The following is a 21,618-nucleotide window of genomic DNA, read 5'->3' as shown; positions in this document are numbered from 1 at the left end:
GCATCCTTGTCAGGGAGGAATTTTGCTCCTCATGCAAGACAACTTAGGTTATATTAGAAGGAATCTGGGAAAAGCAAACAGAAGACAAAAATGCCTTTACATGATACAACTTCATCCTGAATAATGCATGCACTGTTGGCCACATTATATTGAGAAAGACAATATAAATAATAAAGAACCAGATATGAGCTGTGTGTATGGCAGAAGACAGCAGTTCAAGGTAACAGATGGCTATAATCATGCAAGATACCTTTAACATGTGCCAACACAAGGCTTACCTCTCTGAACATTTTTGTGCATTCCTATATGCCCTGAGAGCTGGGGACCTTTTTCTGAGAAGTCTAAGCATTTTTAAAGGACCAACTGGGGATAATTGGTATATCCCTTCTTTTGTTAAATGAAGCTCTCTTAGTGACCTGAGCCCAGAGCTACAGAGTGAGGAGGGAACAGAAAATCCAAATAATTCAAGACCAGTTGCTGGTCTGACACAAGCTGATAAATGGACTCAATTTTAGTTACTTTATATCCACTGGGGATCCGCTCTCCAGAAATCTCCACAACTATGTCCAAACTGAGGGATTCAGGAGAATTTCAAACCTTTCAGATACGAGTGCATTCAGTGCCCCACTGTGTGCCAAGCCCTTCACACAGGAACACCTGCACACCCACAAGTGCCATTTCCTGAGCCTCACGCAAGCAAAGCAAGGCAAGATTGCTGGGAAGGAGCTATGGTATGCTCTCAAGGTGCTCAGATGCTCTCTGATAGCAAAGACTAGGGAATCAGAAATTGCAAGTGAGATGTACTATGCACCCATATTGCAGTCTAGTCACAACCTAAAACAATGAAAAACAGCTCTTCCATATGAATGCTGAGTTTCAGGTTTGATAGCTCAGGATGCCAATGATCTAGCCACTACTCCCATGTGAAATTTTAGTTAGGATGCCTTCTTTTCCTTTCCCCACATGGTCATAATATAAGTGTCTAACTAGCATTACGTACAGCTTTGTCTGAAGTTTGTCCTCCAACAATGACCTGGAAACTGGTGGATAAGAATACCGATTTCTTCCTCTGCAGCAAAAGCAAAATTCAGTGTTTTCACAAGTTAATTATTTTTCCTTTGAAGAATCCATACTAACTATAGGCTAGTGAGCATTAATTTTAAACATTGTTTCATTTTTAAAAATATTTTAAATATGAGTGAGGTTAAAACTGGAAACTGGAAAATGGAAATTGTTATACAGTGAGAAAAACAGAAGAAAAGAAGAAAAGATGCAAAGCAACAAGGAACTAGGTTGGAAAAAAATATAAGCAGCATGGAGGACAGAAAGGACAAAGGACAGAAATAGTATGCGCCCCAGAGAAAACATTTTCTTAATGTTTTGCTACAGCATGTCACTCTTTCCCGGAATGCACACAACAGCTTTCACATCCACTTTCATTTATGCCAACTTGTTCTCTTTTCTCTCCATTTTTTTTTCTGTATGGCTCTCATGGAATAATGTATAAATGCTACACATTGATCTGGCTATCAATATGTTTTCTACAGAACATAATCACAGTTTAATAGCGTGCTGTTGAGGAAATGAGCAAGAGGAGGAGATAATGCCTTCAAATAAGGCACCTCCATCCAGGTAAGCAGTTCAGAGGGGTTAAGACGCAAACAAATGTGAGGCGTCTCTTTCCTCACTTCCAACCAAGCTGTAAAGCTTGTTGTGGCAGGGCTGATAAAGATGTGCTGATAAGAATCTACATCCAAAGGACATCCTGTCTGGAAGATGTTTGAGGGCAAGAGATTGACATCTCCTAATATCCGCCAGGCTGCCTGAAGAAGCTACCCCTTCTCAAGAAAATGAAAGGCTCAGGTAAGCTAGTCACACATGTAGCTCTTCTGATGTTTTAAAAGTATTTTTCTCTTGTGCTTCATTTTGCTCCCACTGCTAAGATTAACAAATTCTTTTAAGAAGACTACTTTGGATAAATAGGATGGTCACAAACGCACTAAGGTCACGCCATAGCTGGTGCACTCCTGGGGCTGACAGCACCCACAAGGTTCTGCCCCACATCATTCCCTCTGTGGACATGTACAGGCACTAGTCCTCGGTTCAAAGAGAATTAGGGAATGGAAAACCTAGAGAAAGGCAGGTGGTATGGTCGTTGCTGCTACTTACTAAAACATTGCAAGAGCTCATGAACAGCAAAATGAAGTTAAATGATTTACGCTGTTGCACATTCCTGCTGTGTGCATCCAACCTTCATAAGCTCTGGAAAGACACCAGCACTTCGAACTCCTCAGAAAGCAGGCTTCATCTGACTGGAAAGGACGTGAAGGAAACGTCCAGGGCTTCGCCTAGCTCAGCCTCAGGCTGGCACTGTCAGGGGAACCCTATTTCATTGTAAGTGCCTGGGAAATCATCGGGATGCCAAAAACATCCTGAGATCAGGGGAAGTTGCTGCTACAGTCTTTCACCTTTTGCTACCATTTATCAGGCATCTGAGCCCACCGTGTGCACGCTCCCTCCACAGCCCACACAGGCATTAGCCGCAGCTGCTTGTGTTTCTGCGTGTTGGAAAATCAGGGAGCAATTTTTCTCTGAAGAAGATGCAGCTTACCAGACCGGGGGAAATCCGTCACCTCCTTGCACCAGTAACTCAGGGTTAACACAGACACTTCCTAAAGCTCATTCGTGGTATTGGACACACCAGAGCTCAGAGAGAGCAGGAGATGTAGAAACAAGAGGTAGTGAGAAAAGAGTAATGGAGGGAAGAGAGAAATCAGGAAAACAAGAAGTAGGAAGTGGCAGAGCACAGAAAAAAAAGAAAGGTATCGAAAGGTACATGACATTACATATTTGTAAGCAAACAGGTAATCCCCTGACTCCTGGAACAGCAAACGCGCCGGTAGGTGGCTCTTTGGGAGAGAACCACATAATTTTCAAGCATTTTAATATTACACAGTCCAGAAGGTGAGTTATGTTTTGTCCTGTGATTCTGAGAAACTGCAAAAAAAATGAGTACAAAGGAAGAAAGGAGCAAGCTAATAAAAAGGATAAATGCAGAGAGCAAACAGCAAGGTGCAATGAAAAGAAGTAATGAATAGCAGCGGCGTAGAACAGGCACTCTGAGAGGATGAAACAGGTTCTCATGAAGATCAAGAAACGAGACGCTGTACACAAGCTGGGACATTTCAGTTCGAATCCAACTGCCATTTAACATCACTCAAGTTCCACTGAAAGCGAATTTTATTTTTAAACAATTTATGAACGCCAACTGGTTTTGCAGTGCCAAGCCATGCACAGAGGTGCCCGCCGGGCCCGTCCCTGGCGCTGGGGGGACCACGGCCTCCGCCCACCTTCGCCGCCCGCGCTGCGCTCCTCGCCCCCCTCTGGAGGGGCCGCCGCGCACCGGCTGCGGCCGGCTGCGGCCGGCGGGGGCAGCCGCGGGGCTCCCCGCCCCCGGGGGCAGGGGCGCCGCCGGCCCCGCTCCGCCCCGCCCCGCCGCTGCCAGCCCGCCCGCCCGCCCGGGCGGGGGCGCTGCGCCCAGCCGGCAGCGCCGGCTCGCGGCCGCTCTAGGAACTCCCGTCTCGTTGGTGCTGACGGCAGCGGCGGCCCCGGTTGTAGCGGCGGCGGCCCCCGAGGACGGCAGCGGCGGCCCCGGTTGTAGCGGCGGCTTCGCGCCTCGGCCCTGCCGCATCATGCCCACCGTCGAGGAGCTCTACCGCAACTACGGGATCCTGGCGGACGCCACCGAGACGGCGGGCCAGGTGCGGCGTGGCTGCGGCCTGCGAGGCCTCGCCAGGCCTCGGGCTCGAGTAGCGCGGCGGCGCCGCGGGCCGCGCCGGGGCCCCGGGGGGCGCTGGGCAGCCAGCGGCGCCTTGTCGCCGCGGCCAGGCCGGCTGCTCCGGGCCGGGTTGTCGGGCGAGCGCGGCGCCTGCGGGGCGGCAGGAGCGCTCGCCGCCCGTGCGGCCTCCCCCGCCGGCCGGCCGGCGTGCCGCGCTCCTGCAGGCGGGCGTCGCGGCCGCTAACCGGAGGTTACCAGCAGGAGCCGGCGTGGTGTTCGCGGGGGCGGGGGGTGGCCTGGCGGGTTCAGGCCTCACAGGAGCTGTGGAGAGGTCTGATGCGGCGCCCTTGCATTGCCAGAGGGCTTTTGGCAAAGTCTAAGGGCTCTCAAAGAGACTATAGTATCGGGGAAGGTAAACCCTATTGTGGCTTGATAACTGGCTATATTTAAAAAAAAAAAAAAAAAAAAGGTTTTAAGATACAAATGAAAGATAAATTTTCAGAACAAAAGGAGTTTTTACCAGTAAAATCCTGGTAAAGTCTGCATTCTTTGTATCATTACTTAATTTGTGGGGGAAAAAAAGAAGGACTTAGGCATAATATTTTGTATTAGTAATCAGTAATAATTAAAGCTAAAGTTGTTTCAGAATGGTATGAGGCTTTCATGCTATCATGGCTATCTGAAAAAAGGCACAAAGACTTTTGTGTGCCTGTGTGTCATAGTGTGCATATGTAGGAAAATTGCTACACATATCTACCTAGCAATGGATTTTCAACTCCATATTCTCTACAAGGTTATTTGGACAGTTTTTTTAAGACAACAGATAATGATTTTTAAAAGCTTGTTTTATTTTTATTTCAGATCTTTTCACGGTGCTTGTATAAGTATGTCTTCATGAAAGAAGGCACTATTGGAAATACTCCAGTGAAAACATCAGCTCAATGGTAGCCAAAAAGGCAACTAAAATTTTAAGAACTTCTGTTAGAAGCGTAGACTCAAATAGATGGTGTCGGTGTGCCATTATGCAAACATGTAGTTTGTCATCATTTTGACAATTACAGGTAGCTCCAAATTGAGGGAATGATTGTAGTAGAAAAATGCCTGCGTAGTTGGGCATGCTGTCTGTAACAGTGAGCAATAACAGACACCTAGGAAAGAGTGTATGAACAGAGCAAAGACAGAATGGTGGTTCCAGGTGCACTCTCCCGGCTTTGCCTCTGTACAGTTTAGGAGTTTCCTGAGACAGGTTTAGTGTCCTTGTAACTAGTATATCTTGCTGGATTGCGCTTCAGTGAACTTCTCTGGTCCTTTTTTTAACTGATTATATTTTTGGCTTCCAAATATTCTGTGACAAAATGTTCCATAACTTCATTAACATTTGTGAAGAAGTGTCTCCTTTGAACTTGGCACTTTATAATCTTGTTTAATTTCCCTAATTTTTGCATTCTGAGAAACCAGGAGTAATTGTTCCCTATTTGTCACTTTTGTGCTATTTACAATTTTATTATCTGTATAACATCCTTACAAAAAGGGTCTCTCACTAAAAAAAGTTATAGTCACCCTGTCTCAGAAAGTAGACTTTGAACATGAGGGGAAAAGTAATTGGGACAATCGAAAGTATGATATTAAAAAAATAATTAAAAAGACCAGAAGTATTCAACTCGCAAAAAAAGAATGTGTCAGTTGAAGAAAGGAAGTAGGGTATGGTAAGTCTACCTCATTTGTGGAATGCAGGTGAGAGTTTAAAGAAACCTGCAGGAAGCAAGTTTCAAATAAATAGGAGGAAGAAGCACTTTTCTGCATAAAACATTGTGAAACTTGTCACAGGATGTTATAGCATAAAAATCAGTTCAAGAAGTCACAAAGGATGATTAGTCAATTGATAGTTATCAAAAATGGTATTTGGGACGTTGTCTCTGACTTAGAACACTCGTGTTACAGATTATGAGGAGATGTGCAAAAAGGCAGCATTATCCTTTATATGCAATTTTCTGCTTTTTTTCCTTTAGCATTTATTGCTGTCAGATACAGGGTAAAACAAACTTTTGGTTGAAGTGCATCAGACTTCTAGCTTAAATGGTAATGGGTAGTTAGAATGCAGTAACGTATAAATGCATGGAACACAAGTTACTCTAGTTCCTGTTTGAACACTTTTAAAATATATATTAGGTTTAATAACTTGTTCCACAAAAAGTCATTCTTAGTGTGCAGTCTGAGAATCAAAACTATATATGTATTTCTGTGTTAGTTTGTGCTAGCTCATTCCTGCATGTGCTTTTGAATGCGGTGTGTTGGTGCAGCTGTAGAACAAACTGGACGGGGGTGCTGATCAACTGAAAAGCATTCATTTTGCTTTTTTGGTTATTTTTCTCCCAGATCAGTTTCCCAATTCATTTCAGAATATGGCCACGTAAACGATTACTAACATGGTTTAGGGGTTGTGTAAGCAACACTGGTGGTGAATGTTTACACATAACCTTACTTTAAAGGGAATTAATACAGAATACTACTTTGTAAATTCGTATCTCTTAACACTATAGAGGTACTTTTTTGTGGAGTGGGGGTGATGATACTCATGGCTCTGGGAAATTTAGTGCAAAATGTAAAGCCAAGTGTTCTGTGCTTTTGATATTACTGTCCAAAGTAGACAGGATATGGAGGAAAACAAATGATTCTGACTTTTGCTAGCATCTTTAGAATGTTACCTTTTATTTCCCAAAAACATATCTAACCACAGCAAAGATTTGTGTTTATTCTAAAGTTGCAGTCTTCCCGGCGCAAAATCAGAAATGCCTGTGTGATTCTAGCTGGAGCAGGCAGAGAAGTTCATACTCTGTCCCTTAAGTGTTTGTTTCTATATTTCATCTGGAGATGAATTTCTTTTCATCCAATCTCTGTTAACAAATTACATAAGAATGCTCATTTACCTCAGTATCAAGTCAACTGCTTGAATAGCTGCCAAAGGTGCTTTACAGCGATGTAGGTTAAAAAGCGCATATGATCCATTGCAGTGGCACAGTTTTGGGGATAGGTAACCTCTACTTGTGAGACAGCTGGAAGGCAGAAAGGCAGAAACTCCTTGAAAAAACTGCCTCGTTTCAGTGAAGGTGATCATGTATTCTCTGAGCCTGGGCTAAATCTAATTGCAAGGAGCGCATAAGGGCTGTTAGCCTTATGGCTGACTATTTGAACTGTAAGCACTTGAACAAACAGAGGAAACAAAATAACAGTACAGACAGCCAATAGAGGCAAATATTGTTAAATCACTGAGGTTATGTAGGAAAGAGATAATTTTCTTAGTAGAAAACTTATATAATATAGTTCACTTAAATATATGGTAATGCCATGCTTAAGTAAGAGCATAGTGTGTCATTTTTGAACTGTTCACTAAATGTAAAATTAGAGAGTGGAGAGACTGCTTACTGACTATGTCATCCTCACATAACATTTTTACAGGTATTTCATTCTGCTTGTAAACAGTAATGTATAGAAGAGAAAAAATCCTTCTTTGTGTTGGGAATACCCCAAGATTTCTCTGTTCATGGTGTTTATCTTTCCTCTTTTAGCATAAGGATGCTTACCAGGCGATTTTGGATGGTGTGAAGGGAGGTGCCAAGGAGAAGAGACTTGCAGCCCAGTTTATTCCTAAATTCTTCAAGCATTTTCCTGAGTTGGCTGACTCAGCTATCAATGCCCAGCTGGACCTCTGTGAGGATGAAGATGTTTCTGTAAGGATGAGATTCAAACCTTATAGTAGCGAGTTGATATGTTGATTTGTATGTTTTTCGCCTTGTTGTAAGCTGTATCTTTGGGGAGGGGAAAGGAGGGTTGCTTTTTGGAAGACTTAGACTAAAGAGTGCATAACACTATTCCTGCAGTAGAAAATTCTACTGTGAGATGATACAAGAAGATAAATCAGTTTTCATTTGTCTTTTCGCTCCTCTCATTGATCAAAGGAGTAGCTCTCTAGCAAGAAGCTTAAATACAATTTCTTTGAATATCTATTACATTTTTCCTTTCAAAGCACTTCATGGGAATTGATTCTAATAAATCCTGATGGAAGGCAAGAAAATTTCATTCTCGCTTGAGAACCATGAGGATTTGATTCTGAATGTATTGTTCCTGTAGAAGTCTTGAGATGCTTCACGCAGCTTCTTTTGCTTTGAGAGAAACTCTACCGCTGGTGGTCAGATCTTAATGATTGGCAGAGGTTATTTAAAGAGTTTTGGTAAGGCTGAAAACAAACCCTAGAATTTATTTCTGCCATATGCACTCCTGTAAAATTATTCTTCCTGTTAGCAAATAAGACTCCATATAATAAATTCCAGCATTTTTTGTTTGTTATTTAGAATACTGATTAAGTGAATTATTTTGTGAATGGAGATGCTGTTTGAATTGGCTTTCCTCCGATGCTGCTTAGATCTGAGACAAAACTACTTTTTTCTATGTGAATACATCACAGTAGTTCCATAGCAAATATGTTTGAGCTGCCATTAATGTCTGATAGTTCAACATAGCTTTCTAACTGTGATGTCCATGTTAAAAAAAAAAAAAAAAAAAAAAAGAAAGAAAAAAAAAAGGTCATTTTTCCTCAGATTTGGGTGATTTTTCTGCCAAGCTTTGTCCAGTAGCTGAAATGCCTGAGTTTTTTGTAATTTTTTTTTTTATTATCTTTTCACAATAATGACAATTTTGACAGATCCGTCGCCAAGCAATCAAAGAATTGCCTCAGTTTGCCACTGGAGATAATCTTCCTCGGGTAGCAGACATACTGACTCAGCTTCTACAGTCAGGTAGGTGGTGTTGGTAGTTTCTTTGCTGATTGCCTTGTGGCACACCTGAAAATGTATTGTGATGGCAGGTCTATTAGATGAGAGAGACTGTTCTGTAAAATGTTTTCATTAGTTTGTTACAGAGCTGTCTCACAGTATCATTCATGTCTTGTTTTAAACTCTTCTTTTTCCCCTTTCATGTTTGCTGTACAGATATGCCGATACTTGCCTTGGACAGTTGCTAATTAACCTAATCTAAACTGAAAATCTCTTTTACATATCACAGAATTTTTCATTTCAACTTCTCTGAAAGTGTTTGTAGAAAAACAAAATAAAAAAGCTCTCCAGTTACAGCCTGTAGCCGACTGCTTTCTGAACAAAAGCTATCAGATTTATAATCTTGGTGCTGTGGAGCTTTAAAAATCATCTGAAAGCCTTTGATACAATGCATTCTTTGTTCGAAGGATTTAATATAATTCAGAATTTAATACACAATAGTATTTTTTTTTTTAAATCTCAAAAGGTTTATAGAGTGCTAAATATTAGATGTTCAAAGTTATATTATAAACGCATGCTTCAGTCCTGCCAGGCTTGCTTCTCAGAAGAAACATAATTTTCAGGTACATATATATTTCTCCATTTAGTTCAGAGGAAAGTAACTGGTTTCTCCCATTCTAGAAATATCGTAAATCACTTAGGTTTTAAAAGAAATTAACTATTTATTTTACCTTCCTTTAGCAAAGGTCAGCTTGTCTATTTAACTGCTCCTTAAAATGATACAGCTACTGAGTTACAACTTCCCTTGTATCAAGTTTGTAATGTTAAAGCTTTTATAGGAGGAAGGAAGGGGCTTTACGTGGTACCTCCAGCTATCAAAACTATGGCTTTCTACTTCCTTGGTCTAATAATTGATAAAAATAAAAGTTGTGCTGTTGTTTATAATTAAATGCCAAGAGTAGAATCCTCCTTTTATGTTATTGGACTTCTTTATTTGTTTTTCTGTGGTTATGCTTGCATTTCAAGGATATATGCATACAAGTAGGGGGGCTTTTGTCTCCACAGATGATTCTGCAGAATTCAATTTGGTGAACAATGCTTTGCTCAGTATATTCAAGATGGATGCTAAAGGTAAAGGACATACTTTTTTCTATAAATGTCTTCTAATTTCCCAGTCCCTAGTAGGATGAGAACAGGACCTGAATTAATATCCTCTTAGTAAGATGCAGAAATAAGAGATTCTTTACAGTTGTGTTGCAAACTATATTGGATCTGAATTTTTACTGACCAATAAAAGAATGCTGTTTTGTACACAAAGCTACGTGAAGATCATGTTCTTCTTAAACAAGCTAATAAAGCACTTTTAAAATATGTCAGAGTCTTACAGTATGAAATGTTTCTCTTTTACATAGAAGGCTCAGCTCATAAATTTTAGAATAATTTGTGTTACCTGATATATTCTCCGTTCAGGGACTTTAGGAGGCCTGTTCAGTCAAATTCTTCAAGGAGAGGATATTGTGAGAGAAAGAGCCATCAAGTTCCTTTCTACAAAACTCAAAACCTTGCCTGAGGAGGTGATGACAAAGGAGGTAGAAGAATTCATCTTAACTGAATCAAAGAAGGTGAGTGTAATATTTCACTCCAAACATAAGTATTATTAAACCATCCTTTTTTTACTGGTATTGTTTTGGAGGTCTGTTTGTTTAAAAACCTCATACAAAATTAAACATTGTACAAATTACAATCTTCTAGTTACCCTACTGTGCTACAATCTAAAGTTTGCAGCACTGTTTGTGAGCATGTTAAAATAACACTAGCTTTTTCTCATTTCTAAGAAATACTTTTACTAGAATCAGAATCATTCCATTTGGAAAGGGAATTTGGGAGGTCCATCTTTCTGCTCAGTTTAATTCAGATTAGAATGCTAAGGGCTTTGTTGAGTTGGGTTTTGAAAACATCTGAGGATGGAGATTTCCCAGCTTTTCTGGCAAACCTGTTCCAATGTTTACTTAGCTTCAAAGTGAAATTTTTTTCTTTTATCCAGTAGGAATCTCCTCATTTCAGTTTTGTACCATCGTCTGGCATTCTCACCCAGTGCACCTCAGTAAAGAGCCTAGTTCTGTATCCTTAGTGACCTGCCCTTAGGTATTGGGAGATTGTGTTTAGGTTCCCCCTTCCCCCATTAAAAATTTTATACTTTAGGCTGCAAAAACTCAGTTATTATAGCCTCTTCTCATAGGTCATGTGCTGCAGACCTTAATCTTAGTGGCTGGACTCACTGAAGCTTACCAGCAACTTCCTTATATGTGAGGTAGTGCCCAAAATGAGATGTAATATTCCAGACGTGGCCTAGTAAAGGGAACAGTTCCTGCCCTCAATCTACTGGTTGTGCGCCTGTTGACACAGCCCAGGGTGCTGTTAGCGTTCATCGCCCAAGGCATGCTGCTAACTCATGTTTAGCCTACTGTTCCCCAGGACTTACAGGACCTTTTCAGCAGAGCAGCTCCCCAGCCAGTCAGTCCCCAGCATGCGCTGATGCAGGTGGGAGTTATTTTATCCCAGGTGCACTATTTTGTATTTATCCTGGTAGAGTTTCGTGTGATTTCTGTGCATCCTCCAAGGTGAGGCAGATACAAAAAATATAAAACAATTGATAATAGATACTCATAGAACACTTATTCTGCCTGAAATATAAAATTTTGTTAGAGAAGGAATTTAAGATAGTGTTCAAGAAAAATAATGTTTTCTTTGCTTAGCTTGATGGCAGTTATTTTAACTTGATTTTTTTGCAGATAATGCAAGTAAATCTGCATTTTTTCATTTGTGCCTTTAAACTTGTGTTTTTAATACTAGAAGCTAAATTTGAATGTTTAGATAGTTCAACAGCTTATCTTTTCCTTCCTGTGAAGCAGGTTTGACTTGGAGGTTTGCAAATTAACATAACTGAAATGCAGTTTCTGGTGTTTTATTAAGGTCCTGGAAGATGTAACAGGCGAGGAATTTGTTCTATTCATGAAAATACTGTCTGGATTAAAAAGCTTACAGACAGTAAGTGGCAGGCAACAGCTAGTGGAACTGGTAGCTGAACAAGCTGACCTGGAGCAAACGTTCAATCCATCTGATCCAGACTGTGTGGACAGACTGCTGCAGTGTACTCGGCAGGCAGTGCCGCTCTTCTCGGTATGTATTTATTTGCTTTGTATGAGGAATATCACAGAAAGTGAATAGCTGCAGCTTCTGTTTGGTGTTCCAAGTAATTGTATTAGCATGACTGCACAGCAGTGCTTCTCCACATTTAGTTTTTGATGTATTAGAACATTGGAGAATATCTGTGTAGCCTCTAAATACAAAGAGCTTTTGTATATTCTCTGTTCTTTGACATTTTATTTCAAATGTAAGAGTAATGACAAGATTCTCAAATTAGATTCACATAGGTATGTGGCTTGATTAATTCAAGTCCTGTGCCAGGCAGTTGCAGCACTTAAAGGCTTGTTTTCAGCTTATAGGCAATCTCGGCCAGTGTTACAGACTGCCTTTGAGTTTAAGCTAACTGGAAAGGCCTCTGCATTGTAGAAGTTAAAATTAAATGAAGCAGTAAGGTATAGCTGTGTGATACGCACTTGTAAAGGAGGCAGAGTAGGGTAGGAAAAACATCTAACTCATTCAAACTTGGAGTAGCCTGAATAATGTGTGGGTGTTTTGCAGAAAAATGTTCATTCCACAAAATTTGTTACTTACTTCTGTGAGCATGTGCTGCCAAACCTCAGTTCTTTGACTACACCAGTAGAAGGTCTTGATATCCAGTTAGAGGTAAGTCAAAGTTCTAATTCTTATAAATCCTAAAAATATGCATCTTAGAGATAGCTATTTTAATTGATTATTTATTAATCAGTGCTGCACCTTCAGTTAGATCTTTGTGAATCTCCCTTTGAAGATGAGCTGTACTGCAAGAATAAAAGAAGAGGTTTTTGTTTAGTTGTTGACTAAGGATGCCTGTTTCAAAACAAAGAAATCCGTGTTTCTGTTTGAGAACCTAAAGAACAGACCACGCATGCTCCTTGTATTTCTTCCTTATGTTCTGGAGTTTTTTAATTGCAATAGTTGACCTCTACTCAACAAAAGTTGACCTCTACTCAACAAACCATGGTGATGTGATAACTCTTTTGATTTAAAAGTTAAGACTTTGTACTTCTCGGTTAACATACAAAAACCCAGCTATCCTTATGCGTAGGTTTTGAAGCTTCTTGCTGAAATGAGTTCATTTTGTGGTGATATGGAAAAGCTTGAATCGAACTTGAAGAAACTGTTTGATAAATTACTGGTAAGACTAATTCAATTTTTACTCATCTAAAACACTTAAAAAAAAGCCTTTCATGAAAATAAGTGATTTTTTTGCAATTCAAAGCCTTTCTTGATATAAAGAGAGGTTAGCTGCATAATATTTTAATCCAGTAAACTCAAATAGCTTTGTTAAGTTTTGTATTCATGAGTAACTGTTGAATAGCATCCAAGACTGCATCTATGTTGATAGCTTTAAGCAAATTCATCACTGATTCACAGCAACACTGGTGCAGTGCATTGTTTCCTCAGTGGTAGTTGTGCTACCACACTATCTCCTCTGATCCAAAGGTGTCAAGTAACTTAAGTGTAGACAAATGACCTGCACCAGGACTCTGTGCAGCAGCTAGAAATGGGGCATACCTTTTAAGTCAGCAGCATATATAAAGGCTCCAGCATAAAGGCTGGAAGAGAACTGCTAGGCTATGTAAAAGTGTCTCATATATCTTTTCTTTTGCTTTTTTTTCATTAGGAGTACATGCCACTTCCTCCAGAGGAAGCAGAGAATGGAGAGAATGCTGGCAATGAAGAACCCAAGTTGCAATTCAGTTATGTGGAGTGTTTGTTGTATAGCTTCCATCAGCTGGGGCGTAAACTTCCAGACTTCCTCACAGCCAAGCTGAATGCAGAGAAATTGAAAGATTTTAAGATCAGGTAATCATTTAGGTGCTGGTTGTGGAGTTCCGTTGGAAAGGCCAGTGTGAAAGAATGACTATTAGGATGGTGAACAAATGCAAAACAGATTTGTGGGGGAATTATTCTGAGCATTGTTCTTAAAGGAAAAAAAATCAGAATACAAATTCCTTTTGCTAATGCCTTTATTTTTATAGAAATGTGTAAAATGAATTAAGAACTTGCTTTAAAACTTTTTAGGCTACAGTATTTTGCTCGAGGATTGCAGGTATACATTCGACAGCTTCGTCTAGCACTTCAAGGAAAAACTGGAGAAGCCTTGAAAACGGAGGAGGTAAGTATTTTTTAGGAATTCTTATCTTCTAATTGAACCTACTGAAGTAACCATCAACACACATTAATGGTTTGCCAACAATCAAAACATGTTATTAATGGTGTGCCATCTATTTTAAGAGTACAAATAGATCAAGGGAGAATCTTAATCTTAACAGCTATTGCCATTTTCCCTTTAAACATGTTTAAATTGTGTGTATATTTTAGATGATTGGTATGAACTCAGCTGACAGCTAGTACTTCAGAGGATAGAAAAGTTACTGTTAGGCAGATGTGGAAAATAACAGTAGTCTTAGTTGGCATTTTATGCTTGTGCACCAATCTTACTTCATAAAGACTTGATTGTATTGCTCTGCAAATGGGTTTGTGGTTAAGTATTACTATTTGATTATCATTAATACAAAACTACTAAACTTTGTGTTGTTGGCTGCTATCAGATCTGAAATAAAAGATAACACTACCAGTTATTATTCAAAGAAGCTGGAAAAAGTTTGTAGGTTTGGGAGACTGTGATTAAAAAATCAATACTTCATTGATAGGCTTAATGGGGGTACAGCAGAGTGGCCAGGTTCAAGATCATCAAGAATGCTATAAATAATACAGAAGCTGTATTATAGCTGCAGTTGAACAGCTGACTGAGTAACTGACTGGATTATTGCTTATCCTCTGTGGTCAGTACATTCCAGACCATTACTCCTGCGTTGTTTTAAAATAATGCATAGACGTAGTTAAAGTCTGACAACACAAGAATGCACTTTTTATTCCTGATTTCATGTGACAGTTTTTGAGATCTCTAAGCAGGAAAGTGGCAGTTATCAGCTGCATATTTCTGAACCAGTGTTGAACTGAAAGTGAAACAGACTCAACGTGTTAGCCTCCTGCTCAAGACAGTGCAGTGTTGTGTTCAAACTACAAAATAATGAATTCACCTACCGAAGATGTTCTTTGGGCTTCTAATACTGTGTTTCTGCTTGTTGTATCTATTGGCTGTCAGTTGTTTTACCAACCTGAGTAGGTGTCAAGCTGTGCATGCTGTAGACACATCACTTGTAATGTCATTCTCCATGTGCCACTTCAGGAGGAGGGAACGGGAAAAATTCTTAATGTGTAACCACATTGTACCTGATGCTGGGTCTTGCAATCTAAAAAGGCCTCTTAGTTTGTGGTAATTTTCTTAAGCTGCTCTATGTGTGCCCATTTATTTGGCTTAACTGTGCTCTGCATTATGTTGTAAAAAGAAAGTGGGAAGTACATGGAAGTGTTGCAATCAGCTGGTCATTTCAGTATGTGTAAAATTGCTAAAAGCCTAAAAATTGTAATGAAATCTCAGCAGTGCTGCACACTTTTCACTGTTGCTTCAGCAATTTACTAGGAAGAACAGTCAGTTTAATACTGTGACTTCATCAACTGCATTTGATGAATTTTATGCTACTAGAATGGCTGGCATTCAGTGATGTTTCTTCTCTTTTACAGAACAAGATTAAAGTGGTTGCCTTGAAAATAACCAATAACATAAATGTTTTAATCAAGGTAAGTTATAACATTGTGAAGGAGTGTAAATCCACACAACAGGGTAATCTGTGGAGAAAACAGTAATGTGTAGAAGTGAATCAAGATGTATTACTAAGTTAGTCCTTGTCAGTCAATTCAGGGTTGCTGCATGCTTTACTGTTTCTGAAGAGATAAGAAACTGCTGTTTAATGCAAGTTGTTGAGTGCTGCTTTAGCTGCTGCTGTTTAGGTGGGGTGTTGAGGCCCCTCCCAGCAGCAGTAGTTGCCCAGCCTTCTATTTCCAACACTAGCAGGAAATCCTTGTTATTTAAGGTCTGTGGATTCTGGATAAGCCTTGTCCCCTTCTCATTGCCCTTTCCTGCGGGGTAGGAGAGGTAAGGAAGAGTCTGAAGAGGTGCAAGGAAAGGTAAAAGCAGGAGGAGGCAAAGCAAGCTGCTTGCTATGCAGGACCTTTTTTTTTTTTTTTCCATGGGGGAAGAAAGACTTCCATCCAGAGCCCTTGAAACCACTCTGATTGCTTTTAACAGCCTTTCTAAGATTCTGCTGACTTCCCTAGCTGGGCTCTCTTCCCTCATTTCCCATCTCTCCCACCCTCAATCCACCACCATAAACTAAATTTTGCCTACACTTCTGAGAAGGCTATCTTCTTCCATAGTAGCAGACATATCTAATCTATGCAGGAGCCACTCTAGTTCATTAAAAGAAGTTCTATGTGCATAGATGTGAGAGAAAGTGTATTATTTTTGCATGAGACACTATTCAGTTAATATTAATCTCATTTTAATTTCCAAGTATATGGACTAAGATATGTGCTGCCCTCTTCTCCCTCTGCCATGTGGCTTAAAAAGTATGGTGTTTAAAACTGTTGGAGGGTAACTTTTTCTGGAGACTCAGCAGGTAGCTAAAATTTTGAAGTGTACTTGAAATGGATTTAATTGTAGAATGAACTGTCCAATTTTGTTTCTGTAGGATCTCTTCCATATTCCTCCTTCCTATAAAAGTACAGTTACGCTGTCCTGGAAACCAGTACAGAAGGCAGATGCAGGGTAAGAGTTTTGCATTTAAATAATAATAATAATAATTGCTCTTTACAAAACTAAGATCCCAAACTGTGTGTATACAATATACACAGCACATGAGTTTCACAAGCAAAGGTAACGTATCCTGAAAGGAGTTAAGGCTGTGGAGTCATGATCTCAGTATTGCTTTGGGGATACAGTAGATTGAATCAGCTGAAGACTAGCTTAATTTCTCTTTTGGAGTATCATTCAGGGCATCTTTATCAGCTACTGCTATCTTGTAACTGTTAATCCTTGAGGCTGAACTGCTATTCTTGCACTTGTCACTGTAGGGATAAAACAATCTCTCTTTTTCTTCTGTCAGTCAAAAAAGAACAAGTGAAGATACAACCTCAAGTTCACCCCCGAAGAAAGCTCCAGCAGGACCAAAAAGGGATGCCAGGCAAATATACAACCCTCCCAGTGGAAAATACAGTAGCAACCTGGGTAGTTTTTCTTATGGTAAGTAAGGCTGCTTGGTAAAGTTTTGTCCATGACAAATGAGCCTTTGGACAAAAGCAAATTAAGCAATCCTATTGTCAGATTCGCCAAAAATCAAACTGTACTGCCATAATTTTTGCATGTAATGGCCTCTATAGTTACTGATACATTGTCATGTTTGAGTAAGTGTGCTAACCTACAAACTGTATGTCATTTGCAAGTTAGTTTTGTCAGTATCTTGGGATACTGCCCTCACAGTAGGGAGTAGAGAACACAATAGCGTCCCCGTACTATGTTTGAAAGAACTGACTGCTCAAATTTCTCCTTGGACAGATCAGTTTCTTCAAGTGGCAGAGGTAGGCCACCTCCTGCCATATGACTGGTCCTGTTTTGAATTCCTGTTGCAGTTAGTGCTCATGTTCAGATCTGTTCCAAAACTTCTGGGAACTGCCAGATTTACTGTTCACGCACACAGTTGCATCCTTTCATGCTCCCAGTCAGACTGATTCTGCCCCTCAGCAAGAACTTATTTATGAGCAAAATGTGAAAGCAGTTGCAGGTCAGATAAATAGACCCAACAATGGCAGCAACCCATTCTTGTTATCTTCTCTGTAGGTTCATTAGTCCTATCTCTGTCAAGTAAATGGCCTGCTCCAATAAATCATTGCCCATGCTTATAGGTAGAAAGCCTCTGATATAAAGCACTGTCTTACATATAAATAAAAGGAAAAGAGAAAATCTTCTGTGAATTTCTTATTGAAGACATCAGATGATACAGCTGTGTTGTTTAAGATAAGTTTGTAGCTCTTTAATTCTAAAAATTAGAACATTTTAAACTAGAAAAGTCTTACTGCTTGTTAGTGTTCCTTGTTAGCAAGGAGTGTTGTCCGCTGATCAACTCTTGACTTCTATACTTTTTAAAATATGTACCAGGCTTTCTTTGTAGATTAATTTTTTAAAGTATACATGAAGAGAAAGCATGGAAGAGGAATGAGGCAGTTTGATGTATTTTTCAAACAAATCTAAAGAAACTTTTAACAAAATAGTTCTAATTTTTTCCACTGTGTTTGGATTTGTCCTTAATGGAAGGAAATGAGAAACTTTCTACAGTATACAAATACTTTGTGTAGTATTGATACAGCTACATATAGGATTCTTAATTTGGATACAGTAAAATACTAGTCCAGAAGAAAAATCTTAAGTATGTTGCAGATAACTTAATGGTAAGGATAGTAAAGGACAGATAGACTGATGAAGTTATGGTTTGCCAACGCTTTAAAAATCGTTAGGAGTAATTTAGACAAGCATGTCAAGATTGAGGTAGATATGGTCTATTGTGCTATCAGACAAAAAAAATGAACTAGATAGCCTAACAAAGTCATCTTACAACTTTCAATTCTGTCATAATACGCTAGCCCAGAAGCAGTTTTAAAATAATGGGACTGTCATGTATGATAGCATTAGTACTCAGGAAGACTAAGTTTAGTTTAAAGACGCTAACTTTCCTGACCTGCAGTCAGTGGGATCTCTTATTCATTAAAGCGTAAGTCAGAGATCTGTCATGGTAAGCAAGCAGTATCAGCCTCAGAGACTGAAGTCAGCCTTCAATACTTCCAGTTACTGTAACTTAGTTTTAATCTGTATGCAACATAAAGTCTATGTGAAATAAATGTTTTTGCTTTTATTTTCAGAGCAAAGAGGTAGTTTCCGAGGTGGACGAGGAAGAGGCTGGGGAGGACGTGGCAATCGTAGCAGAGGAAGAATCTACTGAGTAGACCATTACATCTTCTGCAGCCCTGATAGGCTAAAGTGAAAGTACTACTCAACAAAAGATTGCCTGGAGTATTGTTTCCTTCGAGGACTGCCTTCCACTAAGACTGACTTAAATGTTCTTTATACCTTTGTATGTATGATCTACTTTTCTAACGGACTACAACTTGTCCATAGTGAAACTACAACTGTATTTTTGGATGCTTACAGTCAGCAGTTTAAGGTTCTTATTTTTGAAGTGTCTTCAGGATTTATTCAAAATTGGAAAACAGCATAGATGTTTTATCAATAGCTGCATCTTGGCAGTTTGTATATTAACCTAAAAATCAGCTACTGCATAACTGAAACTATGTAATTGAGTTTATGTATTAAATAATGGACAGGAAAGGCATGATTACAGAGATACATGTCAGATAAGCTTAGCAGCTGAAGTAATCCTTTCCTCATCTGTAACCATATTTTGCAATATGTGGAGAAGAGTATCATTGTTAAATTAGCTTTTATTTACTTTTTATAATGGAATTCACTGAGACAAATGCTGGATTTCTAAAGTTTGCAACATGGGTGGAAATTTTTTTGCTTGTAGCATGAAGCAGTCCTTTTACTTAGAGATGTGGAGAATGTGGTGTTTTTTGTTTTGCACATCTTACTCTTCTCCGTGCATTGTAATGCAAAAGTGACGTTTTGCAAATGAATTTTTAATGTTTAATATGAATATGTGCATATACTTATGCCGTGAAATTTCAGTATATGAACAGGAAAAAGCAAAACAATAAATGACTAGAATTATTCCAGGAATGGGAAAAGACTGATGCAGTGATTAAGCTTCATAAGCCGGAGTTGGACCATAGCAGTACCTGGCTCTTTCCTGTGTATTGCAGATTTCTGGGTTTGTTGGCACTAGAGGCTTTTTTTTTTCTTTTTAACCAATACACTTGCATTTACAAAAAATATAAATAAAATTGTATTTTGGGTAACATTTGAAAAAAATCCAGCTATGTAGTTTAATTCAGGTGAAAAATTAAAGATTCCATGCTATTTTTTTTCATAGCAACTTGGGATTCTTATTTACTGGTGTACACCCAGAAAATACAATGTAAGAGCACAATGCTTTGCCTTTTTTTTTTAATATGTATTCTCACCACTTAAAATTTTTACTTCTCAGGTCATTGAACATTGTAAAGAGTTAGCCGATAGAAGAAGTGGGGCAGAGGAAAAGAATTCTAGTAAGTGTTCCAGGGCACGTTGATGTAAAATAGCTTAGGCTTTAGAGGATTGAAGATTTTTCTTATCCTTCTTTTTTCTTCAGCCATTTGATATCCACACACACAGACAAATGCCTGAAAGTGATGTTTTCCCAACTAGTTTTGTTGTATTTGTGAAGAATAGTTTGTGACTCTGACTTGGGTGTCTTCATAAACATTCTGATATCTACCATCAGAAGGACAGAACACCAAAACTATGTCAAAGTTAGAGAAGTTGTTGACTCTGATTTTGAACTTGGTTTTTGCTGAACTCTAGAGCAATTGGCAGCAGCAAACTTAGGACATTCCAGGGCATTTGAGCTGACTTTGTATTTCTGATTACAGGCCAGCTGCTATATTCAGATTTGTCACTGAAACCAACAAACTTGAAAAAGAGCTTTCAAGTACAAATTGACGTGATCAAGATGTCACTCTGAAAATAGGCACTAGATGGGTAATAAACTTCCATTGGAAAAAACTGGCATTTTGCACTTGTGGCTATAATTTGTGTTTTGAGGGGAATTTTAAAATTAAATCTCAAAGCTCAAATGTAGCTATATTTAGATTAGTGACTAGGTACTAGCAGCTTTTCTCACTATATTTTGAGTAAGTTTGCTTTATGAGACTCCTGTTTTTCAGAAGTGATGTGCAAAGTACTTGTGGCCTCAGAAGTAGTTAGGGTTTTTCCCCACTTCTTTCAAACTTAATTTTAATGCAGTGAGTTCTTGTGGAGACAGCTGTTTACCATCTTGTTGAATTGTAAATGTTCCCTTACGCTTTTGGAATAAATTCATTTTGTAATTTTGTTTGGCTCATTGTTTCACAGTTACTCTACATTTTGTTATGTCAGTAAAAGGGTATTACAGTACCTTTTGTTTTAGTGACTTGCTCCTTAGATTGCTTTAGATGTATTATGAGTTGTTTGCCACCTCCTAAGAAACAGCTGTTATACAGATTGGATTATCTGTTTCAACAATTCAACTTTTAAATACAAAATTTTGAGTAGAAATGTAAATATCCAACAGAAAATGTGTGAAATAGATGTTATATTTTAATAGAGAACAGAACACATGAAAAGTAGTAGTTGCCATGTTATCCTACCTCCTACATGTACCCCATAGAGCACTAACATTTGTTAGCATCTTCTGATTTTAAAGATCTGTTTGAGATAAAGCGTATTACAAATTTCCCAAAATAGAACAAGCTCTTAGGCCAAACCACAGTGCTTTATGTGCAAAGCATAACAGTAAGAACCTGTTGAACTTCAGGAAGTATATTCTCTATAGCTTTATAGAGAATGAATCCCTTGCATTAGTTAACCACTGTAAATTTTTTTTCTTGTTTCTGTTTACTGAGTTTGAGTTTATAGGTAAGTTTTATTGTTTAAAAGGTCATGAGAAAATCTGTAAGTCTGTAAAAGGTGAAAGTGCAAAAGAGTGTTTGCTCTTGCAAACAGAAAAAAGGTAGAGAAGACAGAAGGCTGAATTTAGCAACGATTAGTCAAGACTGGTGAAGCATGCTGAGCTGGTGTTAAATATATGGTAACAGGTGTGGATCCAATCAGCTGGAACACGAGAGAGAACCAGTAGATTTTTTTTTCTATGTAATTCAGAAGCATCTGAAGGAAAAACAAATAGCTTCAGAAAAAGACATACTATCTTCAACTGGCTGGTTATCAAACCAGCATTAACTGCGGTTAGCTGTAGGTAATTTGATTTAAACCGCAGTTCGTTTTTCAAGCTG

General features: G+C 39.1%; 1 protein-coding gene across 1 annotated transcript; it reads left to right on the top strand.

The window, feature by feature from the left end:
* Positions 1–3,594: 3,594 nt before the first annotated feature.
* On the top strand, positions 3,595–20,680 carry API5 (apoptosis inhibitor 5). The gene is made up of 14 exons (XM_062577570.1): positions 3,595–3,761; positions 7,345–7,506; positions 8,478–8,571; positions 9,613–9,678; positions 10,018–10,169; positions 11,521–11,727; positions 12,253–12,357; positions 12,779–12,868; positions 13,358–13,539; positions 13,759–13,852; positions 15,325–15,381; positions 16,332–16,408; positions 16,746–16,882; positions 18,553–20,680. The coding sequence occupies exons 1-14, from the start codon at positions 3,693–3,695 to the stop codon at positions 18,630–18,632; spliced, it is 1,572 nt and encodes a 523-aa protein (XP_062433554.1). The 5' UTR covers positions 3,595–3,692; the 3' UTR covers positions 18,633–20,680.
* Positions 20,681–21,618: the final 938 nt, after the last annotated feature.

Source organism: Rhea pennata, chromosome 5, assembly GCF_028389875.1.
Source record: "Rhea pennata isolate bPtePen1 chromosome 5, bPtePen1.pri, whole genome shotgun sequence".
NCBI classification, from domain to species: domain Eukaryota; kingdom Metazoa; phylum Chordata; class Aves; order Rheiformes; family Rheidae; genus Rhea; species Rhea pennata.
This window is presented reverse-complemented; position numbering and strand designations above follow the sequence as displayed.

What these genes read in the sequence shown, in the direction of transcription:
- API5 (XM_062577570.1), top strand. Translation starts at nt 3,693, where the DNA reads ATGCCCACCGTCGAGGAGCTCTACCGCAACTACGGGATCCTGGCGGAC. An exon ending in GTCTTGATATCCAGTTAGAG is followed by an intron (nt 12,358 to 12,778) that starts GTAAGTCAAAGT and finishes CCTTATGCGTAG; the next exon opens with GTTTTGAAGCTTCTTGCTGA. An exon ending in AAGCCTTGAAAACGGAGGAG is followed by an intron (nt 13,853 to 15,324) that starts GTAAGTATTTTT and finishes TCTCTTTTACAG; the next exon opens with AACAAGATTAAAGTGGTTGC.